General features: G+C 41.0%; 1 protein-coding gene across 2 annotated transcripts in view; it reads left to right on the top strand.

Annotated features, from left to right (window-relative positions):
- SMOC2 (SPARC related modular calcium binding 2) overlaps positions 1-22221 on the top strand; it is a 190565-nt gene that overhangs the window by 126333 nt on the left and 42011 nt on the right. For both annotated transcript variants that reach the window (XM_077347117.1, XM_077347109.1), the window contains exon 9: positions 1364-1446. In XM_077347117.1, coding sequence (XP_077203232.1) covers positions 1364-1446 — 83 coding nt within the window. The remainder of the gene's footprint in view (positions 1-1363; positions 1447-22221) is intronic.

Below are 22221 nucleotides of genomic sequence, written 5' to 3'. Positions count from 1 at the left end.
AATATAATATTATAAGAATTATTATTATATTATATTATGAAGTGAACACGTGAGCCTCTTGTGGCACAGGGTGGTAAGGCAGCCAACATGCTGTCTGAAGCTCTGACCACGAGGCTGGGAGTTCAATCCCAGCAGCCGGCTCAAGGTTGACTCAGCCTTCCATCCTTCTGAGGTTGGTAAAATGAGTACCCAGCTTGCTGGGGGGTAAAACGGTAATGACTGGGGAAGGGAATGGCAAACCACCCCGTATTGAGTCTGCCAAGAAAACACTAGAGGGCATCACCCCAAGGGTCAGATATGACTCAGTGCTTGCACAGGGGATACCTTTACCTTTACCTATGAAGTGAGAAATAGTGTTTCACTACCTATATACAAAGGGCTCTTTATTTTATAGCTGCCTTTTTAAATTCTAAATTTAAATGTATTAATTTTATGAAGGTTTCTTTATGGCCCCAGAAGATTCAAAAATCAAGAAAAAAATAGTGAACTAATGTTACGAGCAATGTTAAATTGTGAATTATTAACAATGACATCTAAAAGCTACCAACTAGGTCTTCATTTCCCATGCCATAGTCATGCCATTGCTAGTAGACTTTGAGCTCAGGTACATATCTCTAGTAATCTTAGCTATCAGTGTCAGGAATAAATGGTTTGTTATCTTGTAAAACAAAACAGCTACTGTGGCTAAAGTCCTTATGAGCTGTAATTTAGATAACTAGACTAATTTTGAAAAAAAAACAGGAAGGGGCCTTTGTAGCATAACCAAAGGGCATATTTATATACAGCTTAGAAATTTGTTAGGAAATATGATGGAGCTATGCATGGTTAGCCTGCCTTAAGTAGAAATCAATAAAGAAGGGACACCACATCAATATTTTAGTAATTAACACTGTGATAAACTGTGAGAGAACAAGTTCAGCTGCAGGTGAGAGAATGTAAAGAAGAAAAGATTTCAACAACTTGATGTTCATTTTTGAAGATCCTGCATGATACAGAATTGGTAAAAGTTTTCCATGTCTTTCCATGGTTCACGCTAATTTCTGAAATAATTTGTCACGGGATCTCCTGCAAAAATTCAACAGCAGATTTACAAGAGGAAACTGTTTCCAGTATTGTGAAAGCAAGCACAGATGTTTTTTGGGAAAGATATTTTAGAAATAGCTCAGCAATACTTATCACACAGAATAGCATGAAGTATAATTAATGAATCTCTATTATGCTATTGGTGACATTTTTCTATGTGTGTGGTTATGAATTTAGGAAAACCATATGTATAAGTCCTGCATAACATTTAATGTGACAAATTTTACAAATTAAATTGACTTCACCTTGTTGCCTTTTCTTCTTCCTGTTCTCTCTGCAGATATGAACAGCCCAAGTGTGATAACAGTGCCAGAGCTCATCCAAGTAAAACAAAAGATTTGTTCAAAGGGCGCCAGCTTCAAGGTCAGTGTCTAATTAGCAATGTTTGGAAAGGATGTTTAGTTACTGAAATCACCTGGGAAGAGATTCTATACAGCCCCAAAGCAAAAATGTCTGGAACACTTTTATGTTGATTTTTATCTTGGATACCAGTTTCAGGAAAGTATAAAGGAAAGACCGTTTATGTACTGGAGGTTTCATGCTGGGCTGCAGGCTGGAGTTTTAGTCACGGTAGGTTGCTCCATCTCTACCCGCACCCACACGGAGGAGCATTTGGCCCAGTGTACCTCATCTGCCCCCAATTTGTGCTTGTGCACACGGGAGCTGGGGCAGTGAAGTTCCCAGTGCATAAACGGTCAAAGTGAAGTACTTTTTTTGCACTTGAATAACCACATCCAGAATAGGGATTATGGGGGGAGGGTGTTAACACATAGAAGATAATGAGTTGGAAACAATGGAACATTTCTGTGGGCAGATTGATTTCCATCCACAGAGCATAACTTTCTCACCTCCCCCCTCCCACTGTTTCCCAAGATGTCCCACAAAATGTCCATAGAACTTCTGACTCTGTGGCTCAAACCTCAAATAAAAGCCAGGTTAATATTGCCCAGGTATGAATGCTCCTGTTTACCTCAGGGGCTTCCTGCCATCCATCTGCATGTTGTGTGTGAGATGAGGGAGAATCCCCATATAGAAACATTCTATGTTGCTAAATTCCAACTTCTGATACAAGAATATAAGTCCCGTGTATGGATAACATGGAGTGACACATGATTTACTACTAGAGATGGGTATAAACCAGTTCATGAACTAAAGTTACATGGTTAACAAAGTGATGTTTGTGGCAGGTCAACTGGCATGGACTTTCCATTAACTTTCAAGCTGTTTGTGGAGGTCCATATTGGTTCATGAACTGATATATTTCCAGACACTCTCCACTCAGACAAAATCTTTACCAAACCTCAAAGCAACAGGGGGCAGAATTCTCCAGCCTTGGAAACACTATTGTAAGTTTCAAATTAATCATGCAAATTCCCACACAAATTCTCACCAGCCTCCTGCCGGCTCAGCCAGTGTTCTGAGGCAAAGTGAAGGAAGTTACAGTTGGACGTGACAGTTAGAACAGCCTTGAAAAGTGAAAAGAGCTGGCACAGCCTGTCCAAGCCTCTGTTCTCATCCACCTTGGCAGCCCTACTGACCTCCTCTCCCTTTGGTGGTCAGTGGCAGATTGTCAGTGATGTCTCCAGATTGCCCCTGGCTGGGCTGGGTGGGCAGGCCCTGTCAGAACTTTGGCTTCGTGCCTCCCGACTGGCTGGAACTCTGGTCTGTCCTAGTGAGGGCCCAATCAAAAGGCGCTTTGTGCCTTCCGATTTGGCCCTTACCCAGACCAGCCCCTCCCACTCTCCGCCCACTTAGGCCTTAGCCTTTATACAACGACAGCTGTATAAAGATGTGATATATGATATTTATGCCAAGGAGTTCCAGAGCCTCTGTTTTTCACAGACCACTATTCTACAAACCAGGATTTCAGTGGCCATCTTTGAGTTCAAATAAACAATGGGTTTGCATTATATGTGAAGGAATAACTTTAGCTTGTGTTCATTTTCTGCATAACACTTTGATCATGCACTGGTTAGTATTCTTCGTGGATCTGAGCCACCAAGTGGCAGCTAGACTTAAAGTGCATCAGGATCCACACTAATATTTCATTATTTTAATTGTGTGAGTATCACAACTTTAATAAGGGAATGTCTTGAGCCTTTGGACGTCAGTGACTGCTTAACTGTCACATTGTTCATTATTTTTCCTTCTCTAAGATGTGTGAAAGTAAGAGGATTACACTTGTATGATGTAATCAATTTGTCAGAATCACTGAATGAACTCATGTTCAAATATTTTTGAAGTTTCTACATTTTTCTGGGAAATTTTTCAAACAAAAGAATCAATTGATTATGAAGATCAATTTTGTACATAGTTGGGAGGTCCTTAAAATTACCTTTCAAATGAGAAAAGTATTGTTGAAAAAAATGTATACTATTACCCGAGTATTTGTCCTATATAAGTAAGCCTGGGTTAAATTATAGCCAATACATAAATGATGGTTTTAGTCCACAGATGGATAAATGGCTTCATCTTACTTTCTACCACGCTCTGGGGTATTGAAAGCTAAGCAACTGAATCCTGTCTGTCCTGCTGTTTCATTCCTCTTAGCCTACCTATCTTTCAGAGTGCTTGGACAATTCTTTTTTTGTGTTTGTTTTTCTTTGGGAAACATATTGTAAGTATGACAAAGTTTGCAGACTCCTGTGCGTTACCTATATCTATTTTAAAAACAAAAGGTTTGGGCATTATTCATTCGCGATGAAAAACCATAGAGCTTCAATATATGTTATTATTTCCCTGAATGGAGAGCAGGAAGACCATGCATTTAAAGTGAATCTTAATATGCCATCATGCTCAATGTGAACATAACTCATGGCTTTCATGGGGCTTTCTCTTTTCAAATGAATCAAAAATAAATCAACTTTGATGTGGTTCCAAGGGGATTCTCCATTGTCACTACAGAAAGGGTACATGGAACTATGCTCCACTTTTGAAATGGTTTGAGGCAGTTCATGGTTGTGTTCCTTTTCAGCTCTTTTGAAGGGTTTTTACTGATTTTATTTTAATACCATGATTTTTTTTTACAGACTTACTTCTTCCCAAAATGTTTGTTATTTCTCAATTCATTTTGGCATCAGACATAATGGAGAATAGTGTATGAAGGCTTTAGGCCTAAAAATATTACAAACGCCAATTATTTTTAATCACAGAATGAGCCGACTGCAGTGATTTTTTGATGGGGACTGGGATGTGTGAGGTATTCTGTCACATATTGGGGGAGCAATGAGGTTTTCAGAATTAGATATCCAATAGCAAAGATGTGGTCCTGTCTGTGAATAGCTAAATACGTGGATCTGGGCCACAGCTACCCAAAATAGATAGATCTGCAAACTTGAGGGATTCCTCTGGTTTACAAAAAAAACGTAAACGTTTAAAAATACATATGGGTTAGATCCCCTCCGCAAAACATTTGTTGTGTGCACATGTTCAGGCAACAAACTTATCTCCTCTGGTGGTAACTCCAATGGTGGAGTTCACAGCAGCTTTGGTGGGCCATACAGTAGAGGCCAACTATTGCTGGAAGCAATGCTTGGGTTGAGAGAGGCCCCAGGCTCAGAGGCAGAAGATTTGAACTGTTCCAAGCTCACTGAGAATGGAGGTGATAGGGAAGTTCACAGGTGTGCTAGGCTTGCTTGTGGAAGCCTAGCACACTTATAGACCACTTATAGACCACTTGGGGGGGAGGGGGCATGTGCAACATCATGGGCCCAGCAGCAGAGGTTGGTCACTGCTACAGACTTGAAGGGGAGGTAGAGTATGACTGGGCTCACTGGAGCAGGAAAGGGGGAGCAGGAGACATGATGGGCCCAATAGAAGAGATAGGGGGCTGTGTTGGGCTTTGTGGAGTAGAAGCAGCCTATTCCAGGCTTGCCATCATGGAGGCAATGGAAGTGGATAGGAACTGCAGTAAATTCCCTCAGAGTACCAGCAATGGTGTGTGTATGGGGGGGAGTTGCAGCTAAGAAGAAGGAATCTCTCTTCTGAGTATCATTTTGCAAACAAATTTGTCTTCAGTCCAGCACAAGAATTACAGGAGACTAAAGCACTCCAGGTGGTGTGCTAACCCCAGCTACGGATGGAATGGTTGATTGGTTAAGACAAAGGAATTTTATGACAGCTGCCCACCATTAGAGATGGTGATCTTGCTTCTTGCTTTTCTTGGATCCAAAGCTTTCCATTGCTTCCACAACATTCATTCCTTCATCACCTTGAAGTATCGCTCTGAGATTGCATTGGGAAAATCCCAAATACATGGCTGAGATTTCCTTTGTTTAAACTGGTCTCCTGCCCACTTCTTCTTTCTTCAGGAAGAGCAGATTAGTGTGTGTGTTTTTTTAGAAGCAAGGGACAGCCATTAATGCTTTCAGCTTTCTCTATCTGTTGACGTGTAGGATGTAGTCTGCCTGCAGTCTAGCCATAGAGGCTTGAAATGTACTGCTTTTATAACTACTCTTTAAGCTTTTGTACTCTGCTTCAGTAAGAAGACCAAACCAGATTAATATGATATATATTTGTAAATAATCTTTCCAGTAAAGATTCTCTCTTTTAAACATCAAAGTACTGTGAGTCTGGATCTATGCCTTATCTACAAAGTTAACTAGTGACTGCACACTTTCAAACCCCTGTGTTACTCTGCAGCTCTATTTCTCTGGAGGAACTCAGGACCAAGCCAAATGGGAAAGTCCCAACACTTCCCTGGTTTTCTGCAGCACTGTGGATTTGCAGACAGCCCACAAAACAGCTGAATGATAGGAAGTTTAAAGCAACCGCACAAGGCAGCCTGAAACAGCTGGGTGGCAGGGAACAGGCTGCTCCTCTCTGTTTAACTGTTTCTATAGCTTTTTCAGGAAGCAGAGGTTCTAGGGGACTCAAAATCCCTTTAAATCTTTGCTTTCTACTCTATCCACAAACTACCATGGACTTACATAAACTGCATTGCAAGTTCGTGGACGTTTATGATGGTAGACCTGTCACAAACTTCAGTTCACAAACCACAAGCAAGGCAAAATTCATGATGAACTTTGCTTGGTGGTTCAGTTCTTCCCCATCCCTAGAGGTTATTGATGGATGCAAATTTAAAAATCCAAGGCAGTGTTTTTTCATCAGTAATGAATTTGATTTTAACTGAACAAAAGAATAGGCATAAACTGGCAAAAACTCTTTCTGCAAATAAAAACTTAAAGGAAAATAGAAATGCATGTTTTCTTTTAAGATTGCCACCACTCTCAGAGCCTTCTAAACTCACTGACTTCAATGAACTTTAAAGGGTGTAACTATTTAGGATTGCACTGTAATCACCCAGAGATCAAAAGAAGATTAACATACTTCTCCATACTGAGCAGACTTTTTGGCATTTGTTTACCCAAATTAATAAGCTTAAGGAAATGTTTCACAATTCAAAAAGGCTGAAATAATTCCTGATACCACAACGTAGTTGCACAATGGATCAAGCTGCTTAGGATAATTAAAATGTTCTTCATTCATTGTTTTCAATACTAATCAGCATTTGTTAGACATATTTCAGCTCTTTGGGAATCTAAGACTCAAAACAGAGCATCCTATTTGTTCAGCAATATATGTTATAAACTTAGGCCCATTCTGCACAAGGACCAATGTTGCCAATTGGTTTCACAAAGCAATAACACTATTTTAAATAGTGGAATCTCGGCATTCCGCATACCTTCATTTGTAGTGGAATCCAGTAGCGTTTCATTCGTTCCCCACAGGTTTCCAGTCTCGCAGGAATCGCTAGAAAGGAAGCGATTTTTCTGTGCCTGTTCCCGCCCCTGGCCGTCAATCAAACGAACAGCCAATGGGTGGTTGTTATCATGCTCCGGAAAAGCCCCTTTCCCTTTAAGCACAGTTAAAAAAAAAACACATGTTTCAACGAATATGCCTTGATTCTTCCTAACGTAGAGACCGATCTAGCTGGCGTGTGAGCTGGCGAGTCATCGTTACCATGCTCCCCCGAGTGGAAAAAAAATCCCCCCCTGCACAGGCACAATTTTTGGCCGAAATTAAAGGGGACTGGCAAACAGGGGGCTGTGTTGTGCTTGGGGACTTAGGGGAGCTTTAAAGCACTTCTGTGGAGGGACTGTAGCCGGAGAAGGTGAATGAAGCCTCGCTAGGTGAATGAAGCCTCGCTGGTTCGTTGCTTTCCCCGCTCGCTCAGGGGGGGGAAAATGGCGATCGCTTCGCCGGAAGTTCGGAGGAGAGAGCCAGGGGGAGGGACTTTGTTGCAACCGCAACATTGAGAACGCACAGGTCTTTTTCGCAAGTGTTGCAGGTTGTTGGCAGGAGTGTAGTGATTTTCTGAGGGTGAATCCACTTTTCTGGATTCCCCGGAAATCGCTACAATGAAGCAATTTTTGCGCTAGTGTTGCAGGAGTGTTGCAGATTGCTCACGACGTCATGCGGAACGTAGTTTTAGTGGCGAAAACAAAATGCAAGACTAGTGCTATATTAAAGTCGTGCGGAATAGACCTTAGATTAGCTTTTACAGCTATCAGTTTTCAAAGCATGCCATCAGCCAATGCTAACTAGTGGAAATACACAGATACCTGAGTCTTAGCATTTATGTATCTTTGGAGTGTCAGAACTCGATCTCTCATTTTATGTTTTGTATTTTCCTCTTTACTCTGAACATAGATACAGACTTCTTCTTCATCTTGTAGCTCTTCACAATCAACCTTTGTTTACACCTTCCTGAATAATTTGGTATCATCTGCATATTTGTCTACTTCACTTCTTGTCATTTAGCAAGGTTTTAATCCATAAGAGAACCCATCCTCTTGTCCTGTGACTGCTAAGTTTACTCATGAGTTTTTGGTAAAGTAACTTGTCAAAACCATTTGAAGGTCCAAGTAGATAATGTCTACCAGGCTGCCCTTCTGGTACCCTTTAAAAAATTGGTGTCACATTTGCTACTCTCCAGTATTTTGGTATAGCGGCAGAATGTAGTGATAGGTTACATGTACAGGTTAATAGATTAACTATCTCACATCTGAGTTCCTTAAGAACTCTTGGGTGTATGCTATCAGGGCCAGGAGTCTTATCAGTTTTAATTTCCCAGTCGGTCTAGAACTTTATCTCTTGTCACCTCAATTGACTTAGTTCTTCAGACTCCCTTCCTGAAAATAGGGGCTGTGGCATGAATACATGCTCCACACTTAATTGAGGTTCTCTACCATCACCCTCATTTCCTTTAACAATCACTTTATTCTTTTTTCTTCTCTGGCTGGTTTCTTCTGATATATTTTTTTATAATTTTATTGTTTGTCTTGATGCTTTTAGCGACCCACTCCACAATATCTACTTTTGCATGTATAATTATAGACTTTGATTTCTTGTGATCCTTCCTCTTTAATTCAGTGGGTTCCTGAGGTTCTTCCTGGTGAATTTATTGGGGCAGACCTACTTTGAAAATGAAGTGTCTTTACTTTTTATAGCTTTTTTGATTTGTGTTGTTAACCACACAAGTCCAAAATCTTATATCCCACCTTTCTTCTAATGAATTTATGGGTTTTTTTCTCCTCAGAACAACCCTGGGGGAGTTTGTTCAGTTGATTTCTTTGGCCAGCACAGGAGGGCAGGAAACTACCACCTGCCTCCTCACTCCTGAGTAATGAGGAAAAGCAGCAATAATGCTTTTGGTACACACACTTGAGCATATCATGTCACTGTAGGCTGCCTAGTTAAAAGTTGTTGTTTTTGTCCTGAGGCCTTTAATGGCACATCAAATCACAAGGCCAAACTTGGTGGCTTCCTTCTGTTGCCAAAGCACCACTGCATTCTTCTAAAGCAGTTAGTGTCCAGGCGTATGGGATACTTTGGTGATGCTGAGAATCCTTCCACAAACATTGATATCTAAATAGGTTTTCAAAATGTAAAATAACAGTCTTTTTTTTTTCAAACGATGGAGATTTTATTAAAAGTGCTTTTTGTCTGGGTTAAAACTAGATCCCTGGGTCCTTGTGATAACAGTCTTGCTTTTTTTAAATGTCCATAATCTCCTTCACATCTACTTTAGTGATCCTGCTACTATGTAGCACTCAGTTATTGTATGTGTATTAAACAGGTATACAGGTATTTCTCAGTTAACAGAAATCCAAAATTTAGACAGTGGGTACATACATGCCTTTGCCTGAATCTACAAGAGAATTTCTGCAAGTTCTTTGAAATGCTCTTTCTTGCCAGTAAGTGTCACCTCTGTTTTAATCAGTGTAAACATAAGCCAACTGGCTTTATGCCATATCCCTCCAAACCTTTTGAAAGCACAGCGTTTATTTTGCATGCTTGGGTGTAGTGAGGTGATTTTGGGCTGGGAAGCATCAGGATTTTGGGGCCACTATATTCTATAATCTGGAGATTCCCATACTCCCCTTCCCATGTTTGGTCCTCTGGTTAAAGTATATTTATCATACATTATCAATATATTTTGTGAAATGTCACAATATGGAGCTCTAAAGGACAAGAAGGAACTGCCTGATATGGGAACATCCAAAAACCATCAAAAATGTTTATTTTTATACCTTGGCAAGAACTGCTGAGTACATAATCAAAGCCTTTTATCACTGCATATAGCTGAAATCTTGCTGCCAAATGCAGTTTTAGGAGTGGGAAAATGAAGGGCTATACTCTTCCTGTAAGACAAGGCTTTCCTTTGCAAACTTATTGTACTGTGCTTTATAAACCTGCCTACCCACCACATCATAAATTGACTAATGCATCTACCTTGCCCTTCCCTATCTCTTGCCCCACTGCAAATCTTGTACAGTTTGAGCAAAGCTGAGGTAAAGGTAAAGGTAAAGGTATCCCCTGTGCAAGCACCGAGTCATGTCTGACCCTTGGGGTGACGCCCTCTAGCGTTTTCATGGCAGACTCAATACGGGGTGGTTTGCCAGTGCCTTCCCCAGTCATGACCGTTTACCCCCCAGCAGCAAGCTGGGTACTCATTTTACCGACCTCGGAAGGATGGAAGGCTGAGTCAACCTTGAGCCGGCTGCTGGGATCGAACTCCCAACCTCATGGGCAAAGTTTTCAGGCGGCTGCCTTACCACTCTGCGCCACAAGAGGCTCACTTAAAGCTGAGGTATTAAATGTATAATTATAGTTTTTGCCTGACATTATCTTCTATTATGATTTTTATATATAATAATTCATTGAGATATAAATTAATGGCATACTAATCAGCACCTCTGTACGGACATTAATTGCACCCATATGATGGCACCTTTAAGACCAATAAAGTTCTATTCACGGTATGAGCTTTCATATTAATGTATGTGTCTTCAGATTCAATGTCCTGGAATGGAAGTAATCAGTTTCTACCTATAGGCATGGTCACTCTCACACCTTGCTCAGGAATAACAGTTGGGGGAAAAGTGGAGGAGTAAATGGGATTCCTCCTCTGTGAGTCTTGTGGCCCCTCACTTGTAGATATATGATCAGCAGAAAATGTCTTGATAATCAATTTATAACTAGGGATTGAAAAGTCTGATACATATTTAGCCACACCCAGTGCAATTTACAGATCATTATATTTGGATAAGGAGAAAACAGTTTCCAGGTTTGCGGGATCCATTCAAAAACTGCTGTGTTTTGCAAGAGCTGAAAAGCTGTATTTTTTACTAACTACTTCTCTGGGGGAAAAAAATGTTCCTTTATATAGTTAGCATTTCCAGTGTTTATCAAATCAGAACTTGCTGTTGGTCTCATGTTTACTTTTGAAGGTCATTAATTTCCCACAGACAGACAGGTGGATTGATGAAACCAAGGTCATTTGGGAAGAACGAGTGTGCTTGGAGATTAAAAACTCCCCACTTATTCCACAGTGAAAACCTTGTTTTGTAAAATTCCTCAGCTGCTTGGGTTCCAGCCTTGGAGATTTCTGCAGGCAGTTGGGTGAATGCTTCATTGTTGTGAGCTCTCATTCATTGGTAACTGTGGGGTGTCCTGGGGCAGACTTCACTTCATAGTCACTTCTTGTTGAAGACTGGAGTAGGGGGAGGGAATGTGAGCAGGATTCTTGAATGCCAAAGAAAGTATAGGCCTTGAAAATGTATCCTGGAAAGCAAAGAATAAGACTCTATAAGAAAAAGTTGAGGTGCACATATTGCTTGTCAAAGCAGTCGTATTTAAACTGGTAGGTTGAACCTAGAACATTAGTTTTCACACAAAAGCCTTTTACATCAGGTATAAATCATGTGAGGAATTTGATTAATATGATCTGTCCCTCCAAAGCAGCCTTTTTCAACTTTTTTACTATTGAGAAACCCCTGAAACATTCTTCAGGCTTAAAGAAACCCCAGATGTAGCATGAGGGTGCAGAACACGGTTGGGAATCATAGCTGTGCATATGCCCACATGGGATTCCTCCCCTTTCTACCCTCTTAAGGCCCATCATTGGCCATTTGGGGAGGGGGCAAGTTGACATGATCATTTATAATCATATAAACCAATAAATGTTTACCACATTTAAAAAAAAATCCAAACAAACCTTTTTGTTAAACCTTTGTAGAATCACAATCGCTTGAAAGTATCAGTTCAGGGTCTCTGATTGGATGTGGGAGAGAATCTCAAGATCTAGAAGTCCTAGTACAAGTCTGGCCATGTTATATATAGTTTTTGACCCAACATACACATAATTTGGATTGTTGTTTTTGGCCGGGCATATATTCATTTCTCTAGGCAGAGCTTGCTGGTTATACACACATGTGAGTCATAGGTGCCTGTAATCATATGTACATAAACATAAATTCATAATCTTCATTTCATTTTCCAGTTGCTCCTTCTTTCCACTATTTATTGTTATGTTTGCTCATCAGATTGAAAGAAAACAGAAAAATTAATCTGCATGAAATTACTCTTGTGGATGCCTTTGTGTGACCTTAACATTACTATCGTGTGGTCCAGAGTTTATAAAGTAAGGCACCTGCCCTTCTGAATGGTAGAAGATAGGGTTTGAAGAAAGGATCCACAGGCATCGGGCTATGTTGTTGCACCAGGGATCTGATTACTGGGCAAAAAGTAAAAGATGTTAGCTTGATGGGCTGACCATACCACATGTTAGAGTGGTGGCCTTTCTTCACATATAGAATCATAGAGTTGGAAGAGGCCTTATGGGATATCTAGTGCAACCTCCTACTCTATGTGGAATCAGCCTAAAGAATCCATGATAAATATCTGTCCAGCTGCTGCTTGAAAACAACCATTGATGAGGAGCTCACTACCTCCTTAAGCAGTTGATTCCATTGCTGAACTACTCTAGCCATTTTTCCCATATATCCAACCAGTACCATTCTACATGTAGTTTAAACTGATTACTGTGTGTCCTAATCGCTGCTGCCAACAGGAACCATTCCCTGCCTCCTTCTAAGTGACAATTTTTCAAATACTTAGAGAGAAATCATGTCCCCTCTCAACCTCCTCTTCTCCAGGCTGAACATTCCCATGTCCCTCAGCCTCTCTTCATGGGGCTTGGTCCCCAGGCCCCGGATCATCCTTGTTGCTCTCGTCTGCACTTTCTCAATTTTGTCCATATCCTTTTTAAAGTGAGGTATCCAGAACTGCACACAGTTCTTGACTTGCAGGAGGACATGTTTGGTGTAGTGGTTTGGTGTAGTGGTTAGGAGTGCGGACTTCTAATTTGGCATGCCGGGTTCAATTCTGCGCTCCCCCACATGCAACCAGCTGGGTGACCTTGGGCTCGCCATGGCACTGATAAAACTGTTCTGACCGAGCAGTGATATCAGGGTTCTCTCAACCTCACCCACTTCACAGGGTGTCTGTTGTGGGGAGAGGAATGGGAAGGCGACTGTAAGCCGCTTTAAGCCTCCTTCAGGTAGGGAAAAGCGGCATATAAGAACCAACTCTTCTTCTTCTCTTCATGTTGGGCTAAGTATGAAAAGCCCAAGGCCACAGCTTTATTGGCATAAAATGTTGCCCCAGCATGGGAGAGAGAGCCTGCATATGTGATCAGCCGACCACAATAATCCTGACCACAGTGGTGCCCTGGAAGTCACCCGGTTCCACCCCTTGGACCATGGATTCCCTTGACACTGAGACCCATAAAAGGGAGGTTTACCTACCTGGGGTGCCAAAGAGAGGCGCAGACCTCCTTTGGACCTACCCCAGGCCACCTGGCCTTGTGAGCCCATTTGCCTCCCCCCACTGGATTGGCTCTGCTTGCAGCCAGCCACCTCGTAGAGAGGCCCCTAACCATGGGGAGTTTGATACCCCCAACTGAACTCCCCCCAAAAGAGGCTCCATCCCATGCCAGAACTGCTACCCTCCAGCTGTGATGGATTCATACAAGAAAGCCTGCCACCCCAGGCCAAAATAACTTTTTCTGAAACAACTCAACAGCAACCAATATATAACAGGATGGTTGGGTGGGAAGCTGCTCCATTCAGCTGCGGAGGGGAAAAGAGGCTGGGCTCACACACGTGGCACCCTTATAAGGGTGCCGTGAACCTGGCTCACATTGCTTCTGTGTGCATTGTCTCACACCATGCCCACTTTTCCCCCCGCTGAAGGAGAGCTGGAAGTGTGTCTCCCTTGAGCCCGCTCCTCCGCAGCGTCAATGGGTGGGCTCCGGGTAAGTCTACACCACATTTCATGTGCCAAATGATCAGTGTGGCGTACAGCGGGACTATGACATCTTGCAATTTTGATGTAATGCCCCTGATGATGCAACCCAAGACTATATTCATCTTTCTTATCCTTGCATCACTCTGTCTGATCATAATTAGCTACATGTACCCCAAGATCTCATTCACACACACTGCTACCCAAAAGTGTATCTCCCATTCAGTATGAATGCCTCTTATTTTCATGCCCCAGATGCAGAACTCTGCACTTCTCCTTACAGAATTTCTTCTTGTTCTCATTTGCCCACTTTTCCAGCATTTTGTTGAACTCTATCTCTGTCTTTTGAGGTTCTGTTTGCTATTCCTCCTATATAGCCTAATATCTGTTTGCTAGGGTTTGGGGGAAGAGTGGGGGAATTAGTTAGGTTGCTAATGCCATGTAAACATTTGTGGTGAATTTAAGACGCTAACTACCTTGTGCTCAATTAACCAAACATGCAGCATTGTGGTTCTCTGGAGAAACCATCCAAGTAATCCATAATGGATTGCTATTATGCAAATGCATCTGTATACCTGTAACAGGATCCAAGATTATTAGTAATGAAACAGCACTCAGTAAAGTAGTTTATATGAAGTCAGCTGCGCTCTAGTCTTTCTGGCAGACACGTTAGAACCATAATTACCTTCATCTCACCTTTTAATACAGCTCATTGTGCTTCTGTCATTGAAAGATATTCTAGAAGCTAAGCGGGGTATGCTCATTTCCTAGATATTTACAGTGCAATGCACAAATTAAAGACAGTGTCAGATGTACATCTCAGTTTCCTTGTGTCTTGTGGCTTTAACAGAGACTCTTAAAGCTACTTGAGCATTAGCTTATTGTGGTTTAATAAAGTACACTATATTATATTTGGCTTAGGGGACCCATTCCACACAGATGCCAATTTCCAAAGACAGGTTTGAAAGCACAATCTAACTACACAGACCTCTCTGTTAGTGGCTTGGAGGAGCAATACAGAGTTGCGGGCGGATCAGCAGTTTTAATAAAAATAACTCCTGCCTAGCAATTACAGCCCCCTTTGCCCAAGGTGCTGAATTGCCGCAAGCAAGCAATGCCACAAACCTTTCTCAAAGGAATTATGGAATATTCATCCTCCCACAAGCTCTCTCTACCATGAGTTCAGGGAATGAGTGCAGCTGGGGCGGGGGGGGGGGATTATACAAGCACTTCACCACTAGGGTTGTATTATTGTTAATATTGGCTAGGGGTTTCTTATCGATTATGCCCCTGAGGATGGGAACCATAGTGGATTCAGTGATATCTGCCTTTTGTTACAAGAGTGAAAGGCAAATATTGATGGCAACCTACAGCCAATTTATATAGTAATAGATTTTGGTTATGTTAGAATCCATTCCATGGTGGTAAGGTAATGTTTTAGTAGTCCCCTCTAACTTTTAATATAGTACAGTTTTGGTCAGTATTTCCATTTATAAAACTCTATTTTAAGCAATGTTGTAAAAACACATTTTCGGCTCTCATTCAATTCATGATATATTTGCCCAACTGCAGAGCTTTTTTAAAAAAAAAATCAAACTCGTATGGTGCTGTGGCACGTGAAGTGGTGTCTCCTGCCTCCATAGATCTGCACAGCTAATTCCATGAGCTTTGAGGCTTACTTTATTAAGGGTTAGCTCCTTTGCTCCCTGATGTCACTTGACAAGCCACTTCTTAAAAAAAAAAAGTAATATGTGAAATAGTGGGAAATAAGATCTACTTTTCAGAGGGGGGAAATCCTATTGTGTCAGCCCCATTAAAATATGGCCTGAGCCGTATGGGAGGGCGGTATAAAAATCTAAGAAATAAATAAATAAAATAAATATAGCAGCTCTTTAGATTCAAGATCATTGCTTTTATTCAACTGTCAAATAATCCATAACATCTATAAATGGCTTGTCAATAGTGGAACAAGGTTGAATGCAGCTTTAGGTTTACTGACACAATTCATTCCCTCCACCACTACCCCAGTTCCCTACACAACTTGCAAGCTAAACTCTTACATTAAGCTATACTTTGCAGTTCACCTAGAAACCAAGATTGCCCTGGTGTCACAACACTGTTATTCCTTGGAGCTTATTCCTCCAAGTGCTAGCCAGGACCAATCTTGCTTCTGATATAGAATCATAGTATCATAGAGTCATAGAATAATAGAGTTTGAAGGGACCTCCTGGGTCATCTAGTCCAACCCCCTGCAGGACACTCACAACCCTATCGCTCATCCACTCTAACCTGCCACCCCCTTGACCCTTCACAGAATCAGCCTCTCTGTCAGATCTGACAGGATAGGCCTTGCTATCAGCTGGAAACCTGTTTTCAGCTATCCAATCTCAATTTTCTATGTGTATAATTGAGTCCGCTTTGGCAGAGAGGGCAGTCTAGAAATTCAAATAAATACACAAATAAACAAAGTAAGTATGCAGTGAGGAACTTTGAACCCAAAGTAGCTTCCAAACTTCCCTCCACTATCCCACCTTCAAAGCCATATCCCTCCTCACACTTTCTCAAGCTATGAACAGAGAAGAGGAAAACTGGCTGCAGGAAAAGTGGACAGTGGCATTTGATGAGATGAAATGAAATGAGCCAAACCTTAATGACCCACCTTCATAAGAACAAGAGAAGCCATGTTGGATCCAATCAGTGGTCCTCCAATCCAATACTGGTTGTCACACAGTGGCCAAAATCCAGGTGCCATTAAGAGACCCACCAGTGGGACCAGAACTCCAGACCACCTCCCACTGCTGGTTTTTTGAGATGGGAGAAGTTAATTTGTAACCATTCCCATTTCTGAAATTTTCCTATCTTTGAATATCACTGCATTTCTGTTTATAACAAGTTTTTATTCAGGCCAGGCTGAGAAATCTACATAGGGTGGGGATACAGAAAACAAGAGATGCTCTGTACATCTACTCCTAATTTTTTAAAATATTTTAAATTTTTAAAAATAATTTTTTTAAATTTTCATTTATCTTTACTTTCCGGTATTAATTTACATAATTTTGTCATGAACCATGTAGACCGTTTACACACTGGAGGTTTCATGCCAGACTGCAGGCTGGAGTTTTAGTCATGGCAGGTTGCCTTATCTCTTCCTGCACCCACACAGGGGAGCATTTGGCCTAGTGTGCCTAATCTGCCCCCCAATTTGTCTTCCTGCACGGGAGCTGGGGCAGTGAAGTTCTCAGTGCGTAAACGGTCATAATGTCGCAACCTTCATAAACTTTCTAGAAAATGAAATCATTTTAAATAATTGCTGCTGCTGATAATATGATTTTGCAACAGATGGTCTCGTAGTCTCATTTCTTTCTGAAGTTGACATTTGAGCAGTGTACAGACAAGCATATCTGATGAAGCTTTTTATTCATAGATTTCCTTGGCAAAACCTCTTTGACCATTTCTTAATTTGAACATATCCAAACACCAAAATTAATTAATCAATTAAACGAAATTTCTTTGGGAAACCTTCCTTCTAATTCCAGCAAAAATTCAATCTGTAGCTGTACTATAAATGTTGATACATTTTGGGAGAAAGACATCTGATTCTCAACATGGGCAAATAATGTGGATATTCAAATTTGGAGACTGGAGCAGACAGGGTGGGTATTTCTTTAAACCGGGGGGAAATCCCCTCCGGGTTTGCAGAAAAAAATGAAATCTTAAGAAAACAAAATGAACATTGGAGGGGGGTGTTAACCCCACAAATAATAAAGTCAATGACTGTCACTTTAAGATTAAGAGTGGTAGCTGCTAATCTGAAGAACCAGGTTTGTTACCCCACTCTTCTACATGCAGTCACCTGGGTAACCTTGGGCTAGTCATGGTTCTGTTATACTTGTTCTCACAGAGCAGGTATGTCAGAGCTCTCTGAGCCCCACCTACCTCACAGGGTATCTGTTGTGAGGAGAGGAAGGGAAGATGATTGTAAGTGACTTTGAGACACCTTTGGGTGGTGAAAAGTAGGGTATTAAACAACTCTTATTATTATTGGTGTGTGCAAATAAATTAATGAAGTCTGCAATTGGAAAAGCCTTCAGGTAATTTCCACCTTCCCTTTTATTCACCTGTCTTTAGCTGTACTAACTGCTCTGGCAGTGTTCTGTTCTTGTAAACAATTTCTTCCAAGCCATTCAACTTTGGTCTCTGCCTCTTGCCCTTCCTTTTATCTCTCTTCTCCAGCCTTGATGGCCTTTCCCTTTTTAAATTGTAAGTCTTGGGGCCAGGTTTGCTCTTTTTAGGTGACTTATTGTACATCATCTAATCTCTGTGAGTTTTTATTAAAATAAATCATTCCTTCTAGATAGGCCAGCACTGTAACTTTGAGCCCCCAAAGAGTGTGCTAGTACAAAAGCTGTTTTTCTTCCAAGATGGCCAGATCAGATTTGATTTTAAAATCCATGTGTAATAACTGGTACTTCCTCTATATCACTCCTAAAAGGTAATAAATATATTCCTTGTGGTTAGACAGTTATATGACTATATAAGTATTAAACATTCTCAGATGACATTTATAGGCATTGTGAGAAACTGGTTCATTATTTATACTATTTTAAGCTAAGTGACCAAGCTAAAAGCAAAATATTAGCCAGAAAATGAAGTTCTATGCTAAAAGATAAATACCTACTTCTCCTTAACCCAACACTACTACAATCCATTCAGCCTCACCTTGCCAAATCCCTGATTCTACACTAAACTTAGCTGGTAGAATTCTATTTTCTGTAGGCCGCAAGATCACCGTTCTATTATGACCTCATAGAATACAAAACCCCCCAACTACTTGCTGCTATGAAATTTCCATTGTCACTTCTGCAAATGGCTCTGAATGCATGGAAAATGTATAGTGGCATTGCTTAATGGACTGTACCCATTGCTGTCTCAAATCTAGTGAAAAGCCAAAATAGTTGTGATGGAGATAGACAATCATAGACATGTAAGGGGCCATCTATCCCAACCTGCTGCTCAGTGCAAGAAATCTAAATTAGAGCAATCCCAACAGATGTTGGTCTTGATTAATGAAACCAAGAGAGGTTCCACAGGTTAAATTCCCTTTCCTTCATATTTTTGATTCAGATAGATCCCTTCTCTACAAAGCCCCAAGTATGAATCAGGGCTGCATATCCATGCAGTTTACCTTTTTTCTGACAGATATGTGATCTTCTTAATGTCTGATTTCACCTTTGCAGTTGGTGTCTGTAATGTGTTACATCAGAATGCAGATGAGGGAATCATATGACTGAGCTTTCCTCAATATAAGAATATTCACTATATAAGAAACTAAATATCAGGAAAAAGAATTGGAATCTAATCTATAAAGAATAGATCACCACCCCCCTCCTCATATTTACAAATTATTTTCTTTAGCTTGTACCAGATTGTCTGGTTAGCTTACTGTTTGTTCCTTTGCAACATTTAATTAAAGGTAAACTTCAGTCACAAACAAGGAAAGTTACAACCAAGGAAATATTACAGGGCATAAAGCCTGATAAATCACTGGTAGGCAAAATCACGAAACTCCGTCTCACTTACTTTGGCCATATCATGCAGTCCAACTCAATGGAGAAAGCAATTATGCTAGGATTGGTCAGTGGCAAAACAAAATCAGTCCAACAAAGAGCACAGTGGTTGGACGAAATCAAAATGGACACCGGCCAGAACTAAAAGAAGTGGTGCAAGATCAAAAATCATGGTGACAGTTGAGCCATAGGATAGCCAAGATTTGGACTCAACTGAATGGCTAATATCATAATCATACTTCTTAGTGTACAATAAAGGTAAAGGTAAAGGTATCCCCTGTGCAAGCACCGAGTCATGTCTGACCCTTGGGGTGATGCCCTCTAGCGTTTTCATGGCAGACTCAATACGGGGTGGTTTGCCAGTGCCTTCCCCAGTCATTACCGTTTACCCCCCAACAAGCTGGGTACTCATTTTACCGACCTCGGAAGGATGGAAGGCTGAGTCAACCTTGAGCCGGCTGCTGGGATTGAACTCCCAGCCTCATGGGCAAAGCTTTCAGGCGGCTGCCTTACCGCTCTGCGCCACAAGAGGCTCTTAGTGTACAATAGAAAATGTTATATTTTTGCTGCATTCCTGACGCTCCTTAATGCAGGAAGGGGACTCATTACCATTTGTGAAATTACACCAGTGCAAATGGCTTACAACTACCAAAATGCTTGTCATTATAGCGGGTTGTCTTTAAGTCAACAGTCATGACCTGCAGAGTAAGCAGTATTGAATAAACCTCTGCTGTTATGTGGGAGCTGGGACTACTGTTTAGCCCGTGTCCTGGTCCTGAGATGGAAATATATTGGATCTCTGGCTAACTAGTGTGTGATTGATGGTGTCAAGAACTTGTGATGCATCAGGGATTTCACAGTATGTGCAGGAAGGTAATTTGAAGGGATGGGCATGATGAGAAACATATAGCTGTTACCTACTAGATTCCAGATAGGGATCAGCTTTTCAGTTGTGAGCATATAGCCCAGAGGAAATTTAAACTGGCTGTAACATTTTTACAGTTTTACAAATCTGTCCCGAGTTCCCAAAGAATAGGCTGAAATATAAATCCCAGAATGAATTAAAAAGAAATAAATTCTAACCAAAGTGCAAGGTGGAATGCATGCCTGAAAATGGCCTCCTTGTGGCAAAACTCACCATAGCATGTAGAAATGCTCAATAAGTGGGACAGGGACCAGTGTTTTATAAGACTGCATACCTTGTCCTGGCTTCCCAGTGGCAACTGGGAAGAACATTGGAGCTCACATAATGAGGATTTGCCAAATGAGGCCATTGGTGATGCCCCCCTGCAACAAAAAAATATGTTTCAGGCCTCAGTAGAATACACAAGCTTGTACCTGAAAGGTATCCAGGGGCATATGTGTTATCTTTCCATGGTCTGTGCTTTAACACTAGGCAACTTTATACTATTTAGTAGCTTGCTAAGGTAAAGTGTTTGTGTATATTCTCATCATGTGAGGAATGCATTCGTTGGTCTAAGGTTTCTTGTGAAAGATAGATTTCTGTGGTGCATTCTCAGTATGAATGGAAAACATTCTTGTGGGCAAAGCTATTTCTAAAGTAAACACTTGATTCTGTGTTACATCTTTGAACCTGCAGTGTAACATTATGTGGTTTCAACTTCAACCCTTTAACAAGAAATTATTTATGTAAGCTGTCAGAGTCCCACAATATAGGCAACTATGCATAGAAGAAGCATGAGATTTTTGCTAGGAATGTTTTTTGACAAGCTCTCTGACTGGCCTTTCCTTGTCAGTGCAGAGAATTCACTGAGGGTGAATTATTCATGACATCAAGTCAAACCTTCCTCAGGTCAACCATTTTATTCCCAAACCTGCTGAAATTAAAGCACAGCATGATACCCTTGAGAAATGCTCCCCCCCAGTGTTGATAACACCTGTAAAGAACAGGGATTCCACTGTGCAATCATTACTGCTCACTCGCTTGCCAGCTTTGCTGTTCAGAAAAGCAGAACATTTGCCCTGTGTTTGCTGAAGAGTTTGGGCTTTCTGTGCTTTCACTTCAGGTTAGGCAACAGAGTTATAAAATCCACAGTGACAAGTTCTGTGTTTCATATAAATATTGATGGGGTTTTTTCCCTTGTAAAAAGAGTCCTTTTTCTTAAATACTGCCTCAGTTTTATGCAGCACACATTTCAGAACCCATAGATAATTCTGTCGAAAGCTCCTTATTCTGAGATGCATTTTTACTGGCTGGTTTGCAAAAAAACAAACAGGAAAAGGCTGCTATATGGGAAACCTAGTCCTAAACCAGGGATATGTTCCCTATGCTGGCATTACATTCTGATCCAGAGATTGACAATGATAGACTCTCCTTATCTAGAGGTGCAATGCATTATGAAAAGCCATACATAACATAAAAGCAAAATAAACAGTATATTATAAATAATGCCATGTATTCTGCGAGTACATGACTGGAGAAGAATTTACAGAACAGGACCTTCCTACTTTTCCCTCCCTTATAGCTTCCCTCACCCCTGCCCATTCCTCTAGGGACAGCTCTGGGCACAATGTGGAAGGAGATGATTCCACCATCTCTGCCAGTGGAAGTGTCTTGGTGGTAGAAAACAGCCTTTGGATGTAAGTTATCAGCACGAGGCTCCCACCTTGCAACTTATGATCAGCATTTCTTAATCTCCAGAGGGTTTTATATATATCATCTCATGTAAAGGAGCCCAGATGATTTGCTTTTAAAGCAGAGACATCATCAAGATGAGAATTTGGAGCAGAAATTAGGAGGAACATTGTTTCCTTATCATTTTTTTTCTGTTTCAAATTGTCCTCCGGTGACTTTTTCTTTTGTGTAGTTTCCAATGTAATATGTTCCACAGTGATTTTTACAATAATTTTATTAAGTAGCAGGATGTTAGCAATGTCCCAGGTTACTGCCTAAATTGATATCAGCAACTTGGATCTGATAAATGCCTAACTGGGATATTTTCTGGGAATCTTATATATG

The sequence above is a fragment of the Paroedura picta genome, chromosome 1 (assembly GCF_049243985.1).
Source record: "Paroedura picta isolate Pp20150507F chromosome 1, Ppicta_v3.0, whole genome shotgun sequence".
In the NCBI taxonomy this organism is placed as follows: Eukaryota; Metazoa; Chordata; class Lepidosauria; order Squamata; family Gekkonidae; genus Paroedura; species Paroedura picta.
The sequence above is the reverse complement of the archived record's forward strand: the minus strand, read 5'-3'. Positions and strand labels throughout refer to the sequence as shown.